Source organism: Achroia grisella, unplaced genomic scaffold, assembly GCF_030625045.1.
Source record: "Achroia grisella isolate CSIRO2021 unplaced genomic scaffold, CSIRO_AGI_Agris_v1 utg782, whole genome shotgun sequence".
Taxonomy (NCBI): Eukaryota; Metazoa; Arthropoda; class Insecta; order Lepidoptera; family Pyralidae; genus Achroia; species Achroia grisella.
The window spans coordinates 3,743,982-3,763,368 of record NW_026713022.1 but is presented as its reverse complement, the minus strand read 5'-3'; the positions used below and the strand labels follow the sequence as shown (position 1 = coordinate 3,763,368).

At 33.1% G+C, this 19,387-nt stretch overlaps 1 protein-coding gene and 1 non-coding gene across 3 annotated transcripts in view; both read right to left on the bottom strand.

The window, feature by feature from the left end:
• Positions 1 to 1,317: 1,317 nt before the first annotated feature.
• The window catches only part of LOC131851412 (uncharacterized), a 169,057-nt gene continuing 150,987 nt past the window's right edge, over positions 1,318 to 19,387 (bottom strand). Inside the window, exons 4-7 of one of the 2 annotated variants that reach the window (XM_059201917.1) lie at positions 6,384 to 6,493; positions 4,423 to 4,557; positions 2,963 to 3,106; positions 1,318 to 1,949 (exon numbers count right to left, since the gene is read on the bottom strand). In XM_059201917.1, the coding sequence (XP_059057900.1) occupies positions 1,872 to 1,949; positions 2,963 to 3,106; positions 4,423 to 4,557; positions 6,384 to 6,493 (467 nt within the window). In that variant the 3' untranslated portion in view covers positions 1,318 to 1,871. Of the gene's footprint in view, positions 1,953 to 2,962; positions 3,107 to 4,422; positions 4,558 to 6,383; positions 6,494 to 19,387 lie in introns of both variants that reach the window. The other variant, XM_059201916.1, reaches the window with a different exon arrangement.
• On the bottom strand, positions 7,564 to 7,636 carry Trnaf-gaa (transfer RNA phenylalanine (anticodon GAA)). The gene has a single exon. It is a non-coding gene; the product is annotated as a tRNA-Phe (tRNA).

The following is a 19,387-nucleotide window of genomic DNA, read 5'->3' as shown; positions in this document are numbered from 1 at the left end:
AGAGATTATATTTAGAGTCATAATATGAATGAAAAGGGTATAAAATAAAAAGCAAGTATCAAAAACACTGAATTCTATATTCAATAGTCTAGAAACAACATTCAAAGTGGCCTAATATTGAAATAACTGTCTAAATTTGAAAATATTTTTAACAACAATGATCCTATAAAAGTAACATGACATTCATAGCTTCGTTGTACAGAAATTAAATTATTAGTAATAAATAAAAGGGTTAGAAGTAAATTATACAAACTTACAGTGATATGTGTAATATAGGTAGATATACTCCATTATAAATAATTAAGATTGAAATGTAATATGTATTTCCTTCTTAAACATTCCAAGTCATTAAAACATAATCATTTTTATAATAACTATAGGTATATTTCTTTTTAAAATAGTTATATAACTTTTACTCGATAATTAAAGCTAACATCGAATTTAAAGCTTGATATCGACTTATAGTAAGTGAACTCATCGAAACTATAATTAAAAACTAATTAATCAACAAACTCTTATTAATATTACAAATTATTCTTTGAATCATCTAACAATAATAATTCTAAATATAAATTTTAGTGATACTATTCCTTTTTATGAGAAATAATACATATTACAGTATTATTAAATTTTACGATTCGATTTTTAATTGTCTCAATTATAAAATTAATGTTACATTAGATATATAAACCTTCTTATACACAAAATAAGACGTGGCATTAATTTTATTATAAAACATGTAAATCTAAATAGTAACGAACCAGGTGCACAAATAAATGAAACGGAAATTATAAAAATCGAAATAATAAGGAAAACAAATTTGTGCGGACTACAAGCAACATTTATTCATATACCGTTATTGTACAAAATTCTAATTTCTAAACGTAGCAAACATGGACGTGGAACTAACTAGCAAATGGACCTCCGTAATTTAGTATTGTCCATAATTGTGCATTTATTTTTACTATATTACGTATTTATATCACAAAGAAAGACTTTCAGCTTGTCGCTTCTAAACCATAAAGTCTAATGAAAACTCATTAACAGACTACAGAAGCACATTTTAAATATAACAAAGTAAAAACAAACATGTTTTCACGTAAAAATAATGATAAATTTCAAATTAAACTTGACCACGTATCAGAAAACACTACAGTTTGATAAATCTTTATTATTAATGTATACTTTTAATGTATATGAAAACACCTAATTTGTCTACATTAATATGAATTGTTTATTTTACAATTTATGATTACATTGTAAATATCAACTTATCATCTATTAGACGTTCAATGAAAATTATATTTTTGTTACATCTTTATTGGATCTGAGCGTTAGAATGCCTTTCTAAATATTTTTTTCTAAACGTTTCTACACCCTTTACTCTCAAAATTTCTAGTTTTTACATTATCACAGGCTTACGCTCTAACCCTGAGGGTCATTTTACATTGCACCTTTGTTTCACTGATACCTTCAACAGGAAGTCCATAATAGATTTTGAAACGAACTCGGTTCCACTTCCATTTAATTCTAAAACTTACATTTTACTTTTCTAGACTTTTACGAGGCTTTCAACCATATTATCACTCATCTTCAGAATCAAATCGTGAAATGTCCTAAGTCACTTTTTCATTATACTTAACATTAACATAAATATAAGACAAGTCAGTATATTAATTTCTCCACATAGTAATAAGGAAAAAAGTCGGGAATCACTCAGGGCACTACTTTAGGCCCATAGCTATAATCCGTCTTAGAAGAAATCCAGCAATTAGTTTTTCTTGTATGTTGAGTTAATTTCCAGAACTTTCTGAAAGTGCGGTGGTCATCTAGCAGTCATGCGGCCACCGCGAGGGGTGGCCGGCCACGGATCACATGACGCAACAGCTCTTCGCTCGGCCCTTCAGCTCGGCTTTCAGGTCGCGTTTGCTTTTGCTGCGTCCCACTTGCTTCTGTCAAAGAAAATAGTTTTAATGTCCTTACTAATAAATGTCAAAGCCAGTTGGTTTAGAAGCCAGTTAGTCTTATTTGTCATGAATGATGGCATAATTAATTATTATTTCAATATTAAATAAGGTTCAGATTGTTACTATGTGTTTGTACGTTAATAAAAAAATATTACGCCAATGAACAATCTCATTAATTAATTCCTTCATTTCTGTGAATAAATAAATTGATATCTTAAATTAAAGAATGATATTGAAATGAATATTTAATTAAATATCGACAGAAATTGGTTTTGTTTCGTCTAGGGTTTGAATAACTTTCTTTGTTTTGTTATCGAAAATTGACAGGTGAGTACAAAATAAACATTATTATTTTCATATAATGCACAATATAAAGGTTAAATTCTTAGTCAGAGCTTTAGTATATTATTTGTTTTAACGTATAATAATGTTAATTTCACCTAATGTTAACCTCATTCTCTACTACAGAATTAAAACAATCGCGTATATCAGGGGTGAGCAACCAAAAAGTGTTTAGGTTTTACACAAGGGGTCAATTAAAAATTTTAATATTTTAGGGGGGCCGCATATAATTTAATAATAATAAAAAAGGAATGACCAAAAATTTATTTATAATAAATATTAGAATAAAAATATATAAAATTAAATAAAAGGTTTTCTATACATATTTTAATGCAAACGTTCGTATTGTCATGTCATTGCATTCATTTACAAGTCGCCAATAAGTGAGTAACATGTCCCAAAAATTACTACCATTTTATTATAATTAATTTTATTAGATGGCAGAAAGTCGAAAATATAAATACTATTATAGAAATGCTTGGCGGGGCGCATAAACATATTTAAAGACCTCATCTTGTCATCCTCCACTGGTGCCCGGCAAGTGTGTACCATTAGCACAGGCGTGTGCACCATATCATTATCATTCATTATAAAAACATCTACTTAGTCTAGCAGATTAAATTGAAGTATTTTTTTATGAATGTAAAACAAACCTGCTGCTTCATTTGTTGTTTGTTCAATTTTCCCAATGCTGCTAGTGCAGCCACCTCAAAGGCATCTCGGACTCCTTTACTGGAGGCTCTCGCCGATGTTTCCACATATGTTGTTGCACCTAATTGTCTTGCTACGGATAGAGCCTGCAACAAACCATATATTTATTGAAGACTAGCTGGTACTTGCGACTTCGTACGAATTTAACTTTATTTTTTTTAAATAAAATAATTTTTCTACGCCTAAGCTTACTCCTTATTACATCAGCTACTTGCCAATATAAGTCCCGTCAAAAACGGTCCAGGTTTAGGAGATCTTTTGACTTCCGATGGTTGTGGGTTCAATTCCACGCACAGTATAATCATCTATATACATGTGTATTATGTATACATTTACAAAAAAAATGTAATTAAGTATTTTATCAGTTGTCTACTACACCCATAACTCAAACTCTGCTTAGCTTGGCGCTAGATAGCGCTGTGTGAATTGTCCTGAAGGAATTTTAGTATTTATATATTGTACTAGATATTAATTACCTTTATCAAATTCATCTGCACAAACCTTCACCCCATATTTTACTCCTTCTAGATATATTTTTGAGATAAAAGATAGCCCATTTTCGTTTTCATCATACCATTTATTTTCATAACTAATTTCAGTAAGATTTATTCGGCCGTGAAAAGGTAACAGAGACAGTAGGCAGACACACTTTCTCAGTATGGATTTTATCGAACTAGACTTTCTAAAGAGTCATTTGACCTCAGTCTCAACTATTTGAACCGTTTAGCAGCATGCTTTGCAAACTGTGTTTCGGTAGAAGGAATAAAACTGTGAATGGTATAATGGATATGGAGGATAGAGGCGAGACCTTATCGCAAAAGATAGGCAACGCATGAGTGGTATCACGAATGTCATAGATAAAGAGATGCGATTTAAAAGCTAAAAATACATTTTTAGCTTCTTAACCTCAATACTAAATAAATTTAGTTAATTAAAGCGCGCGAGATTGAAAAACGCGGGCCCACTCGAGTGGGCGACACTCGCTCGGTTCATTTCTGCCTTTATATACACATGAGTGGTAGAATAAAAAAATACGAGTTCAAAAGTATTTATATTATGTTTATTTGAACAAAGATTATTTTTATTTCTATTTCTGTTCCTTGTATGAAAGCTGTATTGCGCATGAAAACGGGAATTACGATGGACTGAGCCGGGTTTCGAACTCCTAGCAATGCTCAAATGACAGACTAAAGTGGTATCTGTCCATAAGCCCTTCCGTGGGTTTGGGGCGCCATTTACACTCACCCTTTATCGTCCGGTGAAGCTGTAAAGGCCATCTACGACCATCAGCCTGAAATAGTCCGAAAAGAACGAGTGGAAGACCGTATGTGCTAAAGCGGCATTAGAGTAGTCCGAAAAAAAAAAACGTATTAAAGATCTTACGTAGTAATAAAATACTAACCTCTTCACTGGTAACTGGATGCGTCTTGAGCTTCGAGAGTAGGGTGAGCGTTTCTTTCTCGTGCCTCAGATCTGCTTTGCAGCCGCACAGTAGCACCGGCACCGACCCGCCGTGTGTACGCACCTCTCTGTACCACTGCAAATAGATACATCGATATACTTTCATGACTGTTATCTCAGAGGTAGTCAGAGGCATAATCAATGCAATATTTATAGTCATGTTCACTAAAATGCAGACATGTGGCGGTGTGGTGTACCGAGTCATAGCGTTCTCTAATGCTACGTTTATATTCAGCCGCTACCCCTGCCACTCGCGCTGCCGGAAATATTGCCGGGCGACAACTGAGCGAGAGGGTATGAGGCGAATGTAAAAACACGCTGCCACTCGCGCTGCAGTCCTTTGACTCGCGCACGAAAAACCGACAATCGAGAGAGCGCCGGGCAGCGCCAATGGCATGGGAAGTGTTTCCACTCGTGTTTACACTCTTGCACTGCACTTCCGTGCTCACTTCCCTGCCCACTCGGGCTGAGTGTAAATTGGGCATAAAATATCGTCGAGTGCAGTGCTGATGCATCCGTTACACTCGTGAACGAGTGCTGCTTGGCTCTAATTACTACAACTGAATTAAATCTGATTTAGTTAACAAATTGATTCTCTATTTCATATTTTCATTCTAATGAATTAGTGCCAGTCGGTAGTTGGTATTTAAACACTTCAACTTAAAAATGCAAACTTACAACAGTTATTTAAAAGAGCAACATGCAAGTGTCTTGTTCATTCTTCCTGTGAAGAGTCGGCGTTCCGAATGAATGGTAGAATAAAAAATATGACTATTCAAAAGTCCTTATATTAAGTTTATTTCAATAAAGATTATTTCTATTCCTATTATTACCCACTGAAAAATATCTCAGTATGATTTTGCTGGCTGGTGTCTTGTCTTTGAATATTTTATTTAGTGGCTTTGATATGATTTGATGTTATGACGTAAGTCTGACGTACATCCTCTAAAATTTGAACATCCCCCTACAAATGTGCCAGGTCACGTTTTAATCTTGTTAAAATACTCGACATTATTTTGACTTTCTTTTGTTCCCCGACATCTTTTCAGTCGTCAGATATTCAGAGGAGAATTTTGTTAAAATGCTCGTGCATTAGATGTAAGGTAAAGAAAATATATTTTTATTTATATTAATTATTTAAATAGAGGTAAAGTAAACGAAAATAAAATACGACTTCGCCATCACAGTCTAGCGGTTTAGCGCTTTACTTTCCCTAGTGGCAGGTTCGATTCTCGCAATATATTAGTATTGAGTATGATTTTTTGTATTGGTCTGGTTATGTTCTATATGTAAAAATTTGTATTTCTATCAAGCTAGTACCTATAATACAAGTTCTGTTTTAGTTTGTTTTGTGCTTAGTTAGAAACTAGATAACGCTGTGTGACAGTTCACACTCTGTTTGTGTCAAAACAATAACAACCCTGTACAATGCCAGGGTTGTTACTGTATTTGTAACTAGCTGATACAAATACGGAGCTTGTGTTATGGGTACTAGACAACTGATAAAAATAATTAAATATTTTTTTTAACAACACATTAGTACATTATATGCCTACTACTTGTGTTTTTTTTTAATAATATTTATTCAAAAGAGCAACATGTAAGTTTTTTCCTCATTCTTCTTGTGATGAGTGCGTTTTCAATGAATAGTAGAATAAAAATATGACTACACAAAAGAGCTAAATATGTGCTCTTTTGTATAGTCATGTTTTTTATTCTACTGTTCATTGAAAACGCACTCATCACAAGAAGAATGAGCAAAAACCTTGCAAACGTCAATTTGAAAAAGATTATGTCTACTCACGAATACAAATATTTGCATCGTGTGAGAATGGAAAACGCGACCAATATAGTTGTTGTGTTAAACCGCTAGACTACCAGGAGATGCAAGATATGGTTTACCTTAGCCGCAGCGTTGTGTAACGAATCCGGTTCAGCTATATTGAAGCAGAGCATGAAGATCCTTGCGTCCTGGTAAGCAAGTGGGCGCACCGTGTCATACGCTGTAGTACCTGGAACAATTATTTAAACTAATTAGTCACATTTACTAAGACTAGTCGACCAGAGGTCGAAATGTGACCATAACTAATTTAACATTCAGTAGGACTATAGAGGAATACAACTGAAAATCAACTATAACTAATTTAATATCCATTAAGAGACTATAGACGAATACAACTGAAAATGTCAAAACGAGTTAATAAAATTCTATTCTTTTCTAAATAATATTAAACACAAACAATATTAAACTAAAAAAATCGTTACAATACAACTTTACTAATGTACAAACTAATAATTTAAAGTAATGAATTATAAGTTTTAATATTAGTAAGGTTTTATTGTCAAAGATTGTATTTGTGTACACATGATATATGTGGCAAATACATGGCAGTATGTGTAATGTTATTTTTATTGATTTAATGTATTTTTAATGCATCATTTTTAAAATATATTAGTATTCTGCATTCCGTCTAAATATAAACTATAACTATGCGAAATCTCATTGTTGAGGTTTTATGTACAATTTTTTTTATGACAATATTTTAAAAAGAGAGAATCTCGTATTTTTGTCATTAGATATTTAGATTTTTTTGCTATAACATATTTTTTCTAGTCAGCTTTTCTATTAGTATTTTCTTTTCCTAAAACAAGTCGTCCACTCCTCCGTCCGCGCAATTTTGTAAAAAGAGGTTCAAAGTACTTCACGTATTAATATAATGAATTGCTTTGAACATAATGAAAATAAGTTTAATGTAAAAAAAAAAATATTTTTACTTTTATAAACATATCACAGGCTTAATATGATACTGCCTTATAACCAAAATAATATATTTTGGACCTAAACTTTATATTAAAACATTACAGTAGAATTTCTAAAATTTGAAATTTTCGAGTTAATGCAATATTGTATTTTTTATTAGTTAAGGTATAATAGGCAGGTATAAAAATAGTTCTAGTTAGATAATAAAATAATTTATCGACACAATTTTATTATTATAATATATTTCTTTGTGAATTTCTAACATGATACTATTCTTCACTTATATAACAAAACAATCCGTAAAGAAAAAAAAGTATTGACTGCCGAAACCCGGGATTGAACCGGGGACCTTTAGATCTTCAGTCTAACGCTCTCCCAACTGAGCTATTTCGGCGGTAAAGAGCATGCTGAAATTAGTCAACACGTTCTTTAAACATTATCTTGTATGATAAAAATGTAATATGTCATGATAGTGGAATCTTCTATCTTAGCATAACTATACCAATACTATAATTGACAACTAAATCTATACTAAGAAAGAAAAAGAGAGAGAGAGAGAGTTGAAGGAGAGAGAGCGCAAAGACAACTCGATGTTTTGTCGAAATATTCTTTTGTTATTCATTGCCGCTGGCCTTTATAGCTCCACCGAACTATAAAGAGCGAGTACAGATGGCACTCCAAATACACGGAAGGACTTATAAAGCGGTAGAAGACCAACTCCTGCCTGAATACGACTTTAGTTTTACTTAGGGCACCGCTAGGGGTTCGGACCTCGGCTTAGGCCATTATAATTTCGATCTCCGTTTGAATTGGATAGGGATCGATCAGAAGGGATACTGATAAATATTGTAGAGCAATGGTTATCACTTAACCACTGTAGCGTTATATATAAAGCGATGTGATGTAGCTACTTAATATATTTCTTTACTGTAGTATCTAAGTAGTGAGTCTACAGGTGTAATAGTTATATTACAGTAGTAAATTTATTTGATAGTATACTACACGGCTTATTAGTAACGCGTAAATTCAACATAGAGTTGTAATGTGGACTTTACACTGAACTTAAATCGAAATTATGTAGAGTCTACACTCGGCACCCTACCATTAGTTTATACTAATGGAAGGGTGTCGAGTGTAGAAAGAAATATTACAAATATAGGCACAATATTTTAATTCTCTGTATTCTATATGTATAAACTATATATACATAGATATGTAGTTATGTATATGTGGCAGTAAGTAAAGGATAAAACCGTAATTTAATGTGTAGGTTGGCGTTAGCTGTTTAGACGATGCCAACACAATATTAATTTACATCGTTATGTACAATTATCGCTCAATTAATATTCTCAGAGGTCGATTTGTTTGTATATAGTATAGTGTTACCATAGAGTTCGCAATTTATAGAACATTTCGACCTAAATGTTATGATGTAACTGTTGCTTTAGAGGTTTTGGAGTCTTTTTGTTTGTCTGTACGTTTAAACACGATGTTAGAAACGGCTTTACGGATATGGGTGTTGTTTTCACTAATATAGTATAAATATCACAAATAAATCTGTTTTTTTTTGTTCAATGGTTAACACACAAAAAAGACTACTGCAGGAATGAAGTTAGTCTACAAATACAATATTACACGAATTATATATATAAATAAATAAAACTGAAGTGAAAAGTGTCTGTTTGTAAATTCAAATTAACTGCTTTCAATAGCACAAATGACTTTGTACAATTTTCTAACGTCAATTTAGTTATTTATCTATTAACTTACTACAAAGCGTACTTCAGTAAAAGTATATAAGTAAATTCTCACATAGCAAATAATTTACGGACAGCACAACAATATATTATTCACGGTAATAACGCTATTATAATTTACCACCTCCATACATTTGCCTCGTATATTTGACAATATAATATCCTAATAAACTCGACCTGAGAACAAAGGCCACGTAGGTGTAATTAGGGCCGTTCAATCCCTCACAGGAGAATGTAACGCACATTAGTGCTATCATAAGTCTCACGGTGTCTAATATTACTGAATATTAAATTAATTATGGTCGATTTTCGACCACTAGACGACCACTATTACGTTGATAATCGACCATAATTAATTTTTGTTTATATTTATATATCCTTTTTCTGACATTTCTCATTTATATTAGTGCACCACCAACAATCTTTCTCTGGTTACCACTCATGGTTGGCTGGTAGACAACGCCGCAAGGTATTAAGTCCGGCATATGTACACATTGTTTTTGTGCATTAAAGTTAAATAAATAAATACAAAAATTAAATAATATACATAGAAAACACCAAGACCGATACAAACAATCATATTTATGAATATATATGTTTGCACCATTTGGGAATCGAACCCGCGACCGTCGAAAGTAAACCGATGTGCTAAACCGCTAGACCACCGAGGTCGTCAGGTATATATAAAAATACAACTGATAATCAACCATAATTAATTTAACATTCAGTAAGACTATAGCTGAATGTAATTGAAAATCAGCGCTAGAAACAGTTTCCAGCTTTATGCTGAGTTGTGGTACACATTGACTCTGTTTTGTAATGTGTGTAAATTGTTGTTTGTGTTTTTTTATATCATTATTGTTGTGTCAACACGAGTTAATAATATTATATTATATTCTAAATAATATTAAAATAAACAATATTAATCTATTCTCAAATTGACCACAAACTAATAATAAACAAAAGATTATACATATATGCGTATGTTTCAAATAGAAGGTAGTGTGTGTCATATTTTTTATGTAAAATTAAAATTAAATATTAGCTTTTTGCATTCCTTATCTATATCTAAATATATATAACTCAAAGGTGACTGACGTAGTGATCTATCAACGCACAGCCCAAATCACTGGACCACTGGATCGGGCTGAAATTTAGGCATGCAGGCAGATGTTATGACGTAGGCATTCGCTAAGAAAGGATTTTGATTAATTTTACCCCCAAGGGGATAAAATAGAGGATGAAAGTTTGTATAAAACTTTGTCAATTTCAAACCGATCGGGCTGAGACTTGGCATGCATAAAGCTACTATGACGTAGGCATCCCCTAAGAAAGAATTTTGATAAATTCCACCCCTAAGGGGATGAATTAACGGGAGCGAAGCTGCGGGTAAAAGCTAGTAAACTATAAGTGTGCTAAATTTCATAGTCCTCCGTTCGCGCGATTTTCGTAATAAAGGGTACGAAGTTATTGGTTCATGTATTAATCTAATGATATATTAATAACTCAAGAGAATAATAGTTATTGCAATAATTTATATTATTGCAAACTCACATTTATATAATTTATCGTAATATTTTACTACCAACATAATGAGAGGCGTGGGCGTGAGAGAACTATTGTGCAAATGTTCGCCGTCAGGAGTAGGTACCAATTATAGGAAACTGAACTATAAGATGATGACAATAAAATTAAAAATTCATTACGAAATTTAGTTATAAAATATGTGGGGGTAAATACTAGAATGTTTATATAATTTACACATTTTTTATTGAGGCAGACCTTTATACATATCTGAGACTGCATGGGGTTTTTCAGAACGGTACATAAGGTTTCTTAAAACGGCAACGCGCATGTGACACCCCTGATGTTTAGGGTGTCTATATGCTATAGTATCACATGGGCCATATGCTTATTTGCCAACTTCGTAGTATAAAAAATATAGAAAGGTTAGTTGGTGCCTAGGCAGCTAATTACAGATAATTCCATTATCACCCTTGAAATATTATTATTAATGTAAAATATATATATTGCGGGAAGGGAAGTAAGAAACCCCATTCCTAGCAATGTACCATATGTCAAGTTGACCTCTACGCGGTTCCCCCTGAAGGCATCGTGATCAATTCCTGGTGAATTTGTTGGTCTATCTCTGACCTGACCTCATGCTCATCTTATCAGCCTCCACTGGTGCCCCGCCAGTTTAAAATGCACCCTCCGGTGCATCATACCTTATCATCCATAAACAAATATATATATACAAAACGTATGTAATTACATGGTAAATGGGTAACTCATTGGTTCCCATACAGGAGCAGAAATCATATTCACGCTGCACATTGGTCAGCTAAAACCACTGACCTGTTTGTTTGTACTAGCGTGAGTATTCTACACTTCGGGACAAAATAATGGTACACGTAATTTAGAGAATAATAATTCTGATATAATAATATAATTTGTCTTTAAAAGTTATTTTAGAGTAATTTAAAATTTTGATTGCTATATTTAAGACTTCGAAGATATATAATGTAAATTTGTGTAAGTTCTATTTTGATCACGCTAAAGTAATATTTATAAGATCTATAATATTATCACAATAAATAAATGGTTTTAATATTTTATGTATTCTATTATATTTAGGAATTTTAGTAGAATGGGTTTAATTAATCTCTTAATTAGTTCTTTATACAAACAAATATTTACTAAAGAAGCAAAGTAATAAACAATGAAGTATATAATTATAACACATATTAATTTTGTAAGTACAAAACTTTAATACCAGATTTACGAAAACCTTATCAAAATTCAGAACAATAATGTAAAGTTTAATATTATTATTGTTGATCCAAGCAAAAACGTTGTAATGAGCAATAAAGTATCTCAGTCCTTCAATGTTTGTGTGTGTTTACTTTGTGTTCGTTTTGTTATTATGGCTTTGGCAAGTCTGCTCGTGTGGAAAGCAAACGGCGTATTAATTTGTATTCGCAGTGCTTGTGGTAATATTTTAGCAAAGTTTGCCCTTTTGTAGACAATTAACAATGGATGCGTGATTAGCAATTAAATTTAACGTGGAACAAATTTAAGATAGACACTCGGTCAACCTTCAGAGAGTTCTGACGTGACTCCCGTATCGATTGGCATTTAAAAAGCCGGGTGTAGAAACCACTTGTACCATTCATGCCAAACAGCAATTATATATGAATAAACAAGAAATAGGAAACTGAATGTGTGATCCCAGTAGCACGGACATTAGCTTAGTTACTGACAGTATATAAATATTACTATTTAAGAATATGAGTTATTAGTTATCATAGTTTTTTGTGTATGATATTAAATTCCCGAAACGGTGAGGTCGCTCCATGAAGCCTGTAAAGACACCAGGAGACTATTGCGCTTCTGGGAGGAGCTTGGCTGGCTATTTTAGTAGTCTCAGTTATACATGCACAATGATCCAGATGAGAGGCTAAATGCGGAGAATAGAGTTCATATTATATATATATTTTTTTATATCATAATTTGAGCGCGTTTGACCGCAATCTCACCTGATGTTAAGTGATGATGTGGTCTAAGCTGTTACACGCAAGCTCAAATAATACCTATTCACTCTTGACTTAAAAGACCCAATGTTGTAAGAGGCAGGAAAAATAGACGCTGGTAGAGAGTTCCACTCCTTATATTACTTATTATAGTTTGTATTATTGTCTCGGTGTTTTGTATAAGTACCTATGATATAAATCCGTGAGTAATTTGATCCAAAATTAATTCAATAAATAACAATGTGTAATACAACCTGAGTATATCATTTTTATAACTTCTAGTTTTTCGGGAGTATTGCGGCACAAGATGGCGGCCTCTGAGAAAAAATATATTATACGAAAGGCCGCAAATGGAATGGAAGAGTCGTCCGCGTGTGGCTAATATATTATGCATTATTTGAATCGTTTTCTATTATTAAATTGTAAAATCGTCAATTAAACTTTGAAATTATTATATGTATCACAATATTTTGGCCACCAGTGTATTTACACATACGTTATCAGCACCAAGTGTACAGTGGTTAACTGACCTACTGCTAATCAATGTTTCACATCACACGGGGTCACTGTATATGTATTTGTATGTCACAATCAAAAGTCATAAACAATCAAAAGTTAAGTTATTTTTAAACGGTTCCGAACAAGGTACAACTGGTTTTGAATATAAATTACTATTTTGTGTAAACAACATGTTTAATACAAATTCTGTGTACTGATTCATTCTATATACATAAAATGTATATAGAATGAATCAGTACAGTGGTACTAAAATAGGTTTAAATCTTGATGGTTGCAGTGTTTTAACGGCGTATCACACCGCCATAAAGTACTTCCAATGGTCGCGGGTTCAGACCTTGCCGTTGTACTCATGAGTAAGATTGTTTGTATGTTTTCTATACATATTATGTAGTATTTATAAAAAATGCTTTTATGTATTTCCATTAGTTGTCTAGTACCTATAACAGAATTTCAGTGCACTGTGTGAATTGTCCTTAAATATCATTTTTCTACAGTTAGTTGCCCACTCACTACTGATTATGCTGTATTGGGTTGACAGGTCGAGATCTCTTTTTGTTCACATAGTACATATTTAAGATTTTTAATGTATGTCAATGTTCAATGAAATAATTAATGATACTAGTGATATTCATAAATTACTAGCTGACCCGCGCAATTTCGCCTGTATCGCTCTTTGTTGACATTTATCATTATATTTCCCCAACATTACATAATATCTATTTGAATTATAACCCATATGTTATTATGAAGTATAGTACTGTAAAGTTTCATAAAAATGCATTCAGTAGTTTTTGCGTAAAAGAGTAACAAACATCCAATCATCTATACTCACATACTTCGCGTTTATAATATTAGTAAATTATTATTTTAATTGAATTTGTAGTTAACATATGTATAAACTGTATACTGCAAAAATATTCCTGTTTTCGTAATATCTTCAGAGACAAGTTTCTCTACTCTGTACAAAGTTGTTTGTGTAGATATCTATGTCTAACCAACTTCCGACGCCAGTAGTTAACTTTGCAAGCAATGTTCTGGTTTCAACAATGATATATAGCAGTAAAGTTAAAGGACACAAATGCATTACAGTTTGGTACCTAGAAATGGCAATGCATGAGACAACAATCACTACAACCAAGAGCGGTATATGAAGGTTTACCACCTTATTTTAACTGTGGAAAATTACGAAGACCTGTCCACCCCGGGTGCAGCCGAAGAATACTGCCGGCTTCTTACTGGCTAAAATTTCCAGGGTGTCAACTCGCTTTTGGTGTCCGGATCACGAAGTAGCGTTAGCACTCTACCGCGGCCCCGATAGCAATAGCTATATCCCACTACTGCCTTCGGTTATGATCAGTGGCGGACGAAGGTTAAGGAACATTGTAAATATGGGTCAAATTTTTAGTCATGACACATACTTTCCGTTTGGTAGTTTTACGCCTACGAACCCACGAGCCTAGGTTGCGTAATGCTTAGTCCGCCGTTGTGGCTGATGCATAAACCTGGCTTTTCAAAATTGGGTTTAGTTAACGATTTTCCTACGCAACTCTATTCCTACTGGCGCAATTATGAAGAAGAAGGATAAGGAAAAAGGTTTTGACATAAGGAAATAGTTGTAAATTGAAATCCACATTCATTTTAAAACTAGATATTATTATAAGTAGATTCTTATACACACCTAATATTTGCCTACCAATCTTTTTATTAACTTTGTATTGTTGTAGTGTTGGTGCGTTCTGGAAGGGCCTTTTGGACCTGCGCCCGTGTCGAGGATCGCGAGCACTGCTTGGGGTTTCCCATGCGGTGGCCGGCTTCGGGGCCTCAGTCGTCCATCATAATTAGTGCTGCTTACACTTGGGAACCTTGAACCCTTTTGGAAAATATACACATTTATTACTAGTATTCTGATTTTAATACAATAGTCGTTTGTTTTCCCGCTCCAGTCACAATGTATATATATACAAAAAACGTATCTATGTAATATAGGTCGTCTAGTATCCATAACACAAGCTCTCCTTAGCTGGGACTAGATGGCGCTGTGTGAATTGACTACGATTATTGTTACTGTTATACGTAATCCGATCTGAAAGCTTTCCTTATGGAAATCGATTAATACGTTAACTGACAGAGCATAGAGTATGACCCTCCACGTTAGAGATAGAGAGAAATTTACGTGCGTAAGTGAAGTATAAAATGTCCTAAATGTCCTACATGAATAAATATTTTTAACCACATTACGCATTTAAAATAAATAGTCATTAAGTCTTTAAGATGCTGTGTAATTAGAAGATACTTTGATCTCTACTTGCGTAATCTACTGACATTATCTTCTCACTAATAATGTCAAATGTATTTTCACAATGATGACTCAATAATCCAGTTAATAACATTCTTTCTGATAGTACCTTGTAGTCTATAAGCTAATAGCTGATCATTTAATATAACTGAAAATTAAAAACATTCTGACTAAATAACGGTTAGGATGTTTTCTGGACGACCTCGGTAGTCTAGCAGTATAACACATCGTGTTACTTCCGATAGTCGCGGGTTCGTTTACATAATACATACTATACTTATGTATTCATGAGTATGATTATTTGTATCGGTCTGGGTGTTTCTATGCATATTATGTATGTATTCACAAAAAAATTCTAGGTATTTATATCAGTTGTCTAGTAACCAGACCATAAGCTCTGCTTACCATGGGACTAATCGTGATCTAATTGCACTGTGCGGGAAATAGAACCCGCGAACACCAGAATTAAAGCAAAGTACTAAACCGCTAGACCACCAACGCGTCAAATAGCATAACATCTATATGCAAATAGAACACAATTCATCATGGAGTTAGAGTTCAGTTTTGTTTATGTCAATTGTTGTGAACGCGTGCTATACTGTGATAGTAATAATTTGTTTATGGCTATTTGGATTTATGGTAATTTATATTCAATTACTAGCTTTTCCCGCGACTTCGTCCGTGTTTTACTCGCAATAACAACAAGTCATAACTATTTTATTTGTCAATCGATGGGAATGAAACAAACACAAAATGTTAAGGGAAGGTTGGAGACATACATTAGTTAAAACAAATACATGAAGTAGTTTTGTTCGACATTACAATTAAAAAAAAATACAACTACTTTAATTTACGGTTATTTCAATAAACCGAATTACGACGGCCGCGGTGGTCTAGCGGTTTAGCACACCGCCTTACTTCCGATGGTCGGGTATTCGATTCCTCGCAAGCACAAAGATTTGTATTCATTAGTATTATTGTTTGTATCGGTCTGGGTGTTTCCTATGTATGATCTGTATGTATTTATGAAAACAAATGTATTTGTATCACTTGTCTAGTACCCATAACACAAGGTTTAGCTAGCTTGGGTCTAGATGGCGCTATGTGAATTGTCCTGAGATTATTATTGTTAATAAAGACTATATCTATCAACGCCGCACACGATTCATTTAAAACTTTAAAGCGGAATGTTTAGACAAATAGCCAAACAGATTCTAATAGTAACAAAGTCACATTTACGAGCGTTCTCAAAATGACGCGTCTTCGAGATGACCTGTTTAATGGTGCAACTTGGCGTATACTTTACAGTCACGTGAGAAACTTGTGCTGGCCAAGTATAAACTATAAAACTACCTTAACAATTTGTGCCGCATCTGGGATCGGTATCGTGGCGTAGAAGAAACTATCAAATAGTTAAGAATTTTCATATACTTTCTATAACATTAGGTAATATTTATACTCATATTGTTGTATACAAAGGTATACTAACTTTATATTATAAGTTGGTAACAGACTTATAAATATATATAACACGGCTTCGTCTGGGTGTATCTATTACACATATAAACCTTCCTCTTGAAACTCTCTATCTAATAAAAGAACTGCCTCAAAATCCGTTACGTAGTTTTAAAGATATAAGCTTACATAGGGACGGACAGACAGCGAAAGCGACTTTGTTTTATACTATGTAATGATAGTGTAGGGGTTGTCCCTGCACTTGATTGATAAATGATAATTAATAATGCTTTGATAATCGTTGTAATCTACGGGTTATAAGATAAAAGGTACGTCCCGTAGTACTTGATGTTATTGTACCCTGATTATATTATAATACGTAATAGAATAATACATGCTGTGTAAGTAATTTATGTATAATTATTATTATACGGTGTTCTGTACAAATAGAGTAAAATAATTGACAACGGAGAGCACAAAAAATCAGTGTGTCTGCAAAAGAAATTCTTAGTTTTTTCACTTTCCCGCGCAAAACGTAATGCGCCACAGATACACAATATATCACGGCACGCAGTCGCAGTGGAATAATGAATGAGATATAGCTGTATGCGATGTTAATACTAAGTTTAATATTAGGTTATAATATAAATATTTACTAATTCAAGACAAATAACAAAGAGCTATTTAATCAAACATAGCTTATGGAAGATAAGTGCTTGTACAAAGGGTTATTTTTTCCTAAATTATTATTATTACTTAATAAAAAGATTTCACATATTCAAGAATTTTTTTCATTTATATATACACTTATTATTATATATAGATTTTATTATTATATAGACTGTTATACGATTATTCATATGGTCTATAGTTAACGCTTGCGATGCTTCGAAATATTTTATAGTTAGAAATAAGATTTTTATCAAGACTAGGACCCCATTGCTAGTAATTTACCGCGTCAGGTCGACCTCCACGCAGCCCGCCCTGGAAACCATCGTTGTTATTTCCAAGTGATTTTATCACGATAGGCTAGCTGACCTAACTTCATGTACATCTCCACTGGTCCTCCACTGGTGAGCACCAGCCAGACGCCAGCGTAAACCGTTAGTCCATTCCATCATCAGCTGTAGTCGTTCCCCATTTCCAAAAAAAATACGAGTATAGGTACAGACACAGAATCGATCGGATTTAATGCCAAATAGTATTATCTACCATTCAACCAACATGCCTTGAGCCAGTCTCTAAACTTCGCAGCTTTGCTTTGAAACTCGAAAGCTTAACCTATCACGTGAGTGAGCTTCGATTTTGGGTACGTACGTAATATAGTGAGATATATTTAATAGCAGTAATATCTAGCAGTGTTGCCACCATGAAATATTGTTTAAAAGCCTTTGCACAAATATTAAAAACAAGCACAATTTCCTTGTATTTATTAATTACTAAAAGACCCACGAACATTTTTCTTATTTTTGCAACATTTTTCATTGCAACTCCGCTCCAAAATTAGTATTAGTTAACACAATATTTAGATATTATATCTTTACAATTGTATACCTGAATATTATATACTAAAATATATATATTTTAAATGCTCATGAAGAGACATATTTAACCCCGAACCGAACCGAAACCTCTCAGTAAAGGTTAAGAGTGTTCCTTCAACGATTTCAAACTTATTAAAATAGCCTCTTATTGTCAGACCTGAATCAAACGAAGACAAACAAAACAACAAATTAGAAAGCTTGTTTGCCACTGCTGTGATATATAAAAATATAGATATGTATTTATTTATTTATTTATTCTTTATTGAACAAAAAAAAAAAAAAATTTTGTACAACAGGCGAGCTTAATGCCTTATGGCATTCTCTCCCAGCTAACCTTAGGGTATAAACAGAAAGCGTAATGGGGTATTAGCGAGAGCTGTTTTAAATTTGTTAATACATATAAATAACTATGCAAGATATATATATACATATATATATTATATAAATATACAGTAAACAAAATTATTATATACATAATATATCATTGTTTACATCAGCTGTTTTTTTTATTACGGGGTTTAGGCTATTACTAAGTTTATTTTCTTATGGATGTTAATGGAATGGTGTATCCGCCTCCGATGATGGCTCAACAGGTTAGGTCAATTAGTCTACGATAGGCCATATATATGTATAAACTCACCAGGAATTTAACATGATGTTTTTCTGGGGGAACTACGTGGAGATCAACCTGACATTGTCAATACTCTTTCCCCCAATTACTAGTTATTAAAGAGACCTGTATACCTGAATATTATATACACTATCATATTATATACAATATCATATTGCTATATGATATTGTATATGATAGTGTATATAATCGATCGATTGTGCTCGCCATTCGATCAATCCAGGTCGACCTGTAGACAAGAATTGAAGGATATTCTTACTTTGACTTTACATACTCACGATGTATGTATAGAGTATGTATAGTCCATACTCTATCCTGAGGAGATATTTCGTTTATGCGTTAAGTGGGCTACAATCACATAGGATGTGTAGTGGCGTTCTTGTCAGCTGGGTACTACACACATAACATAA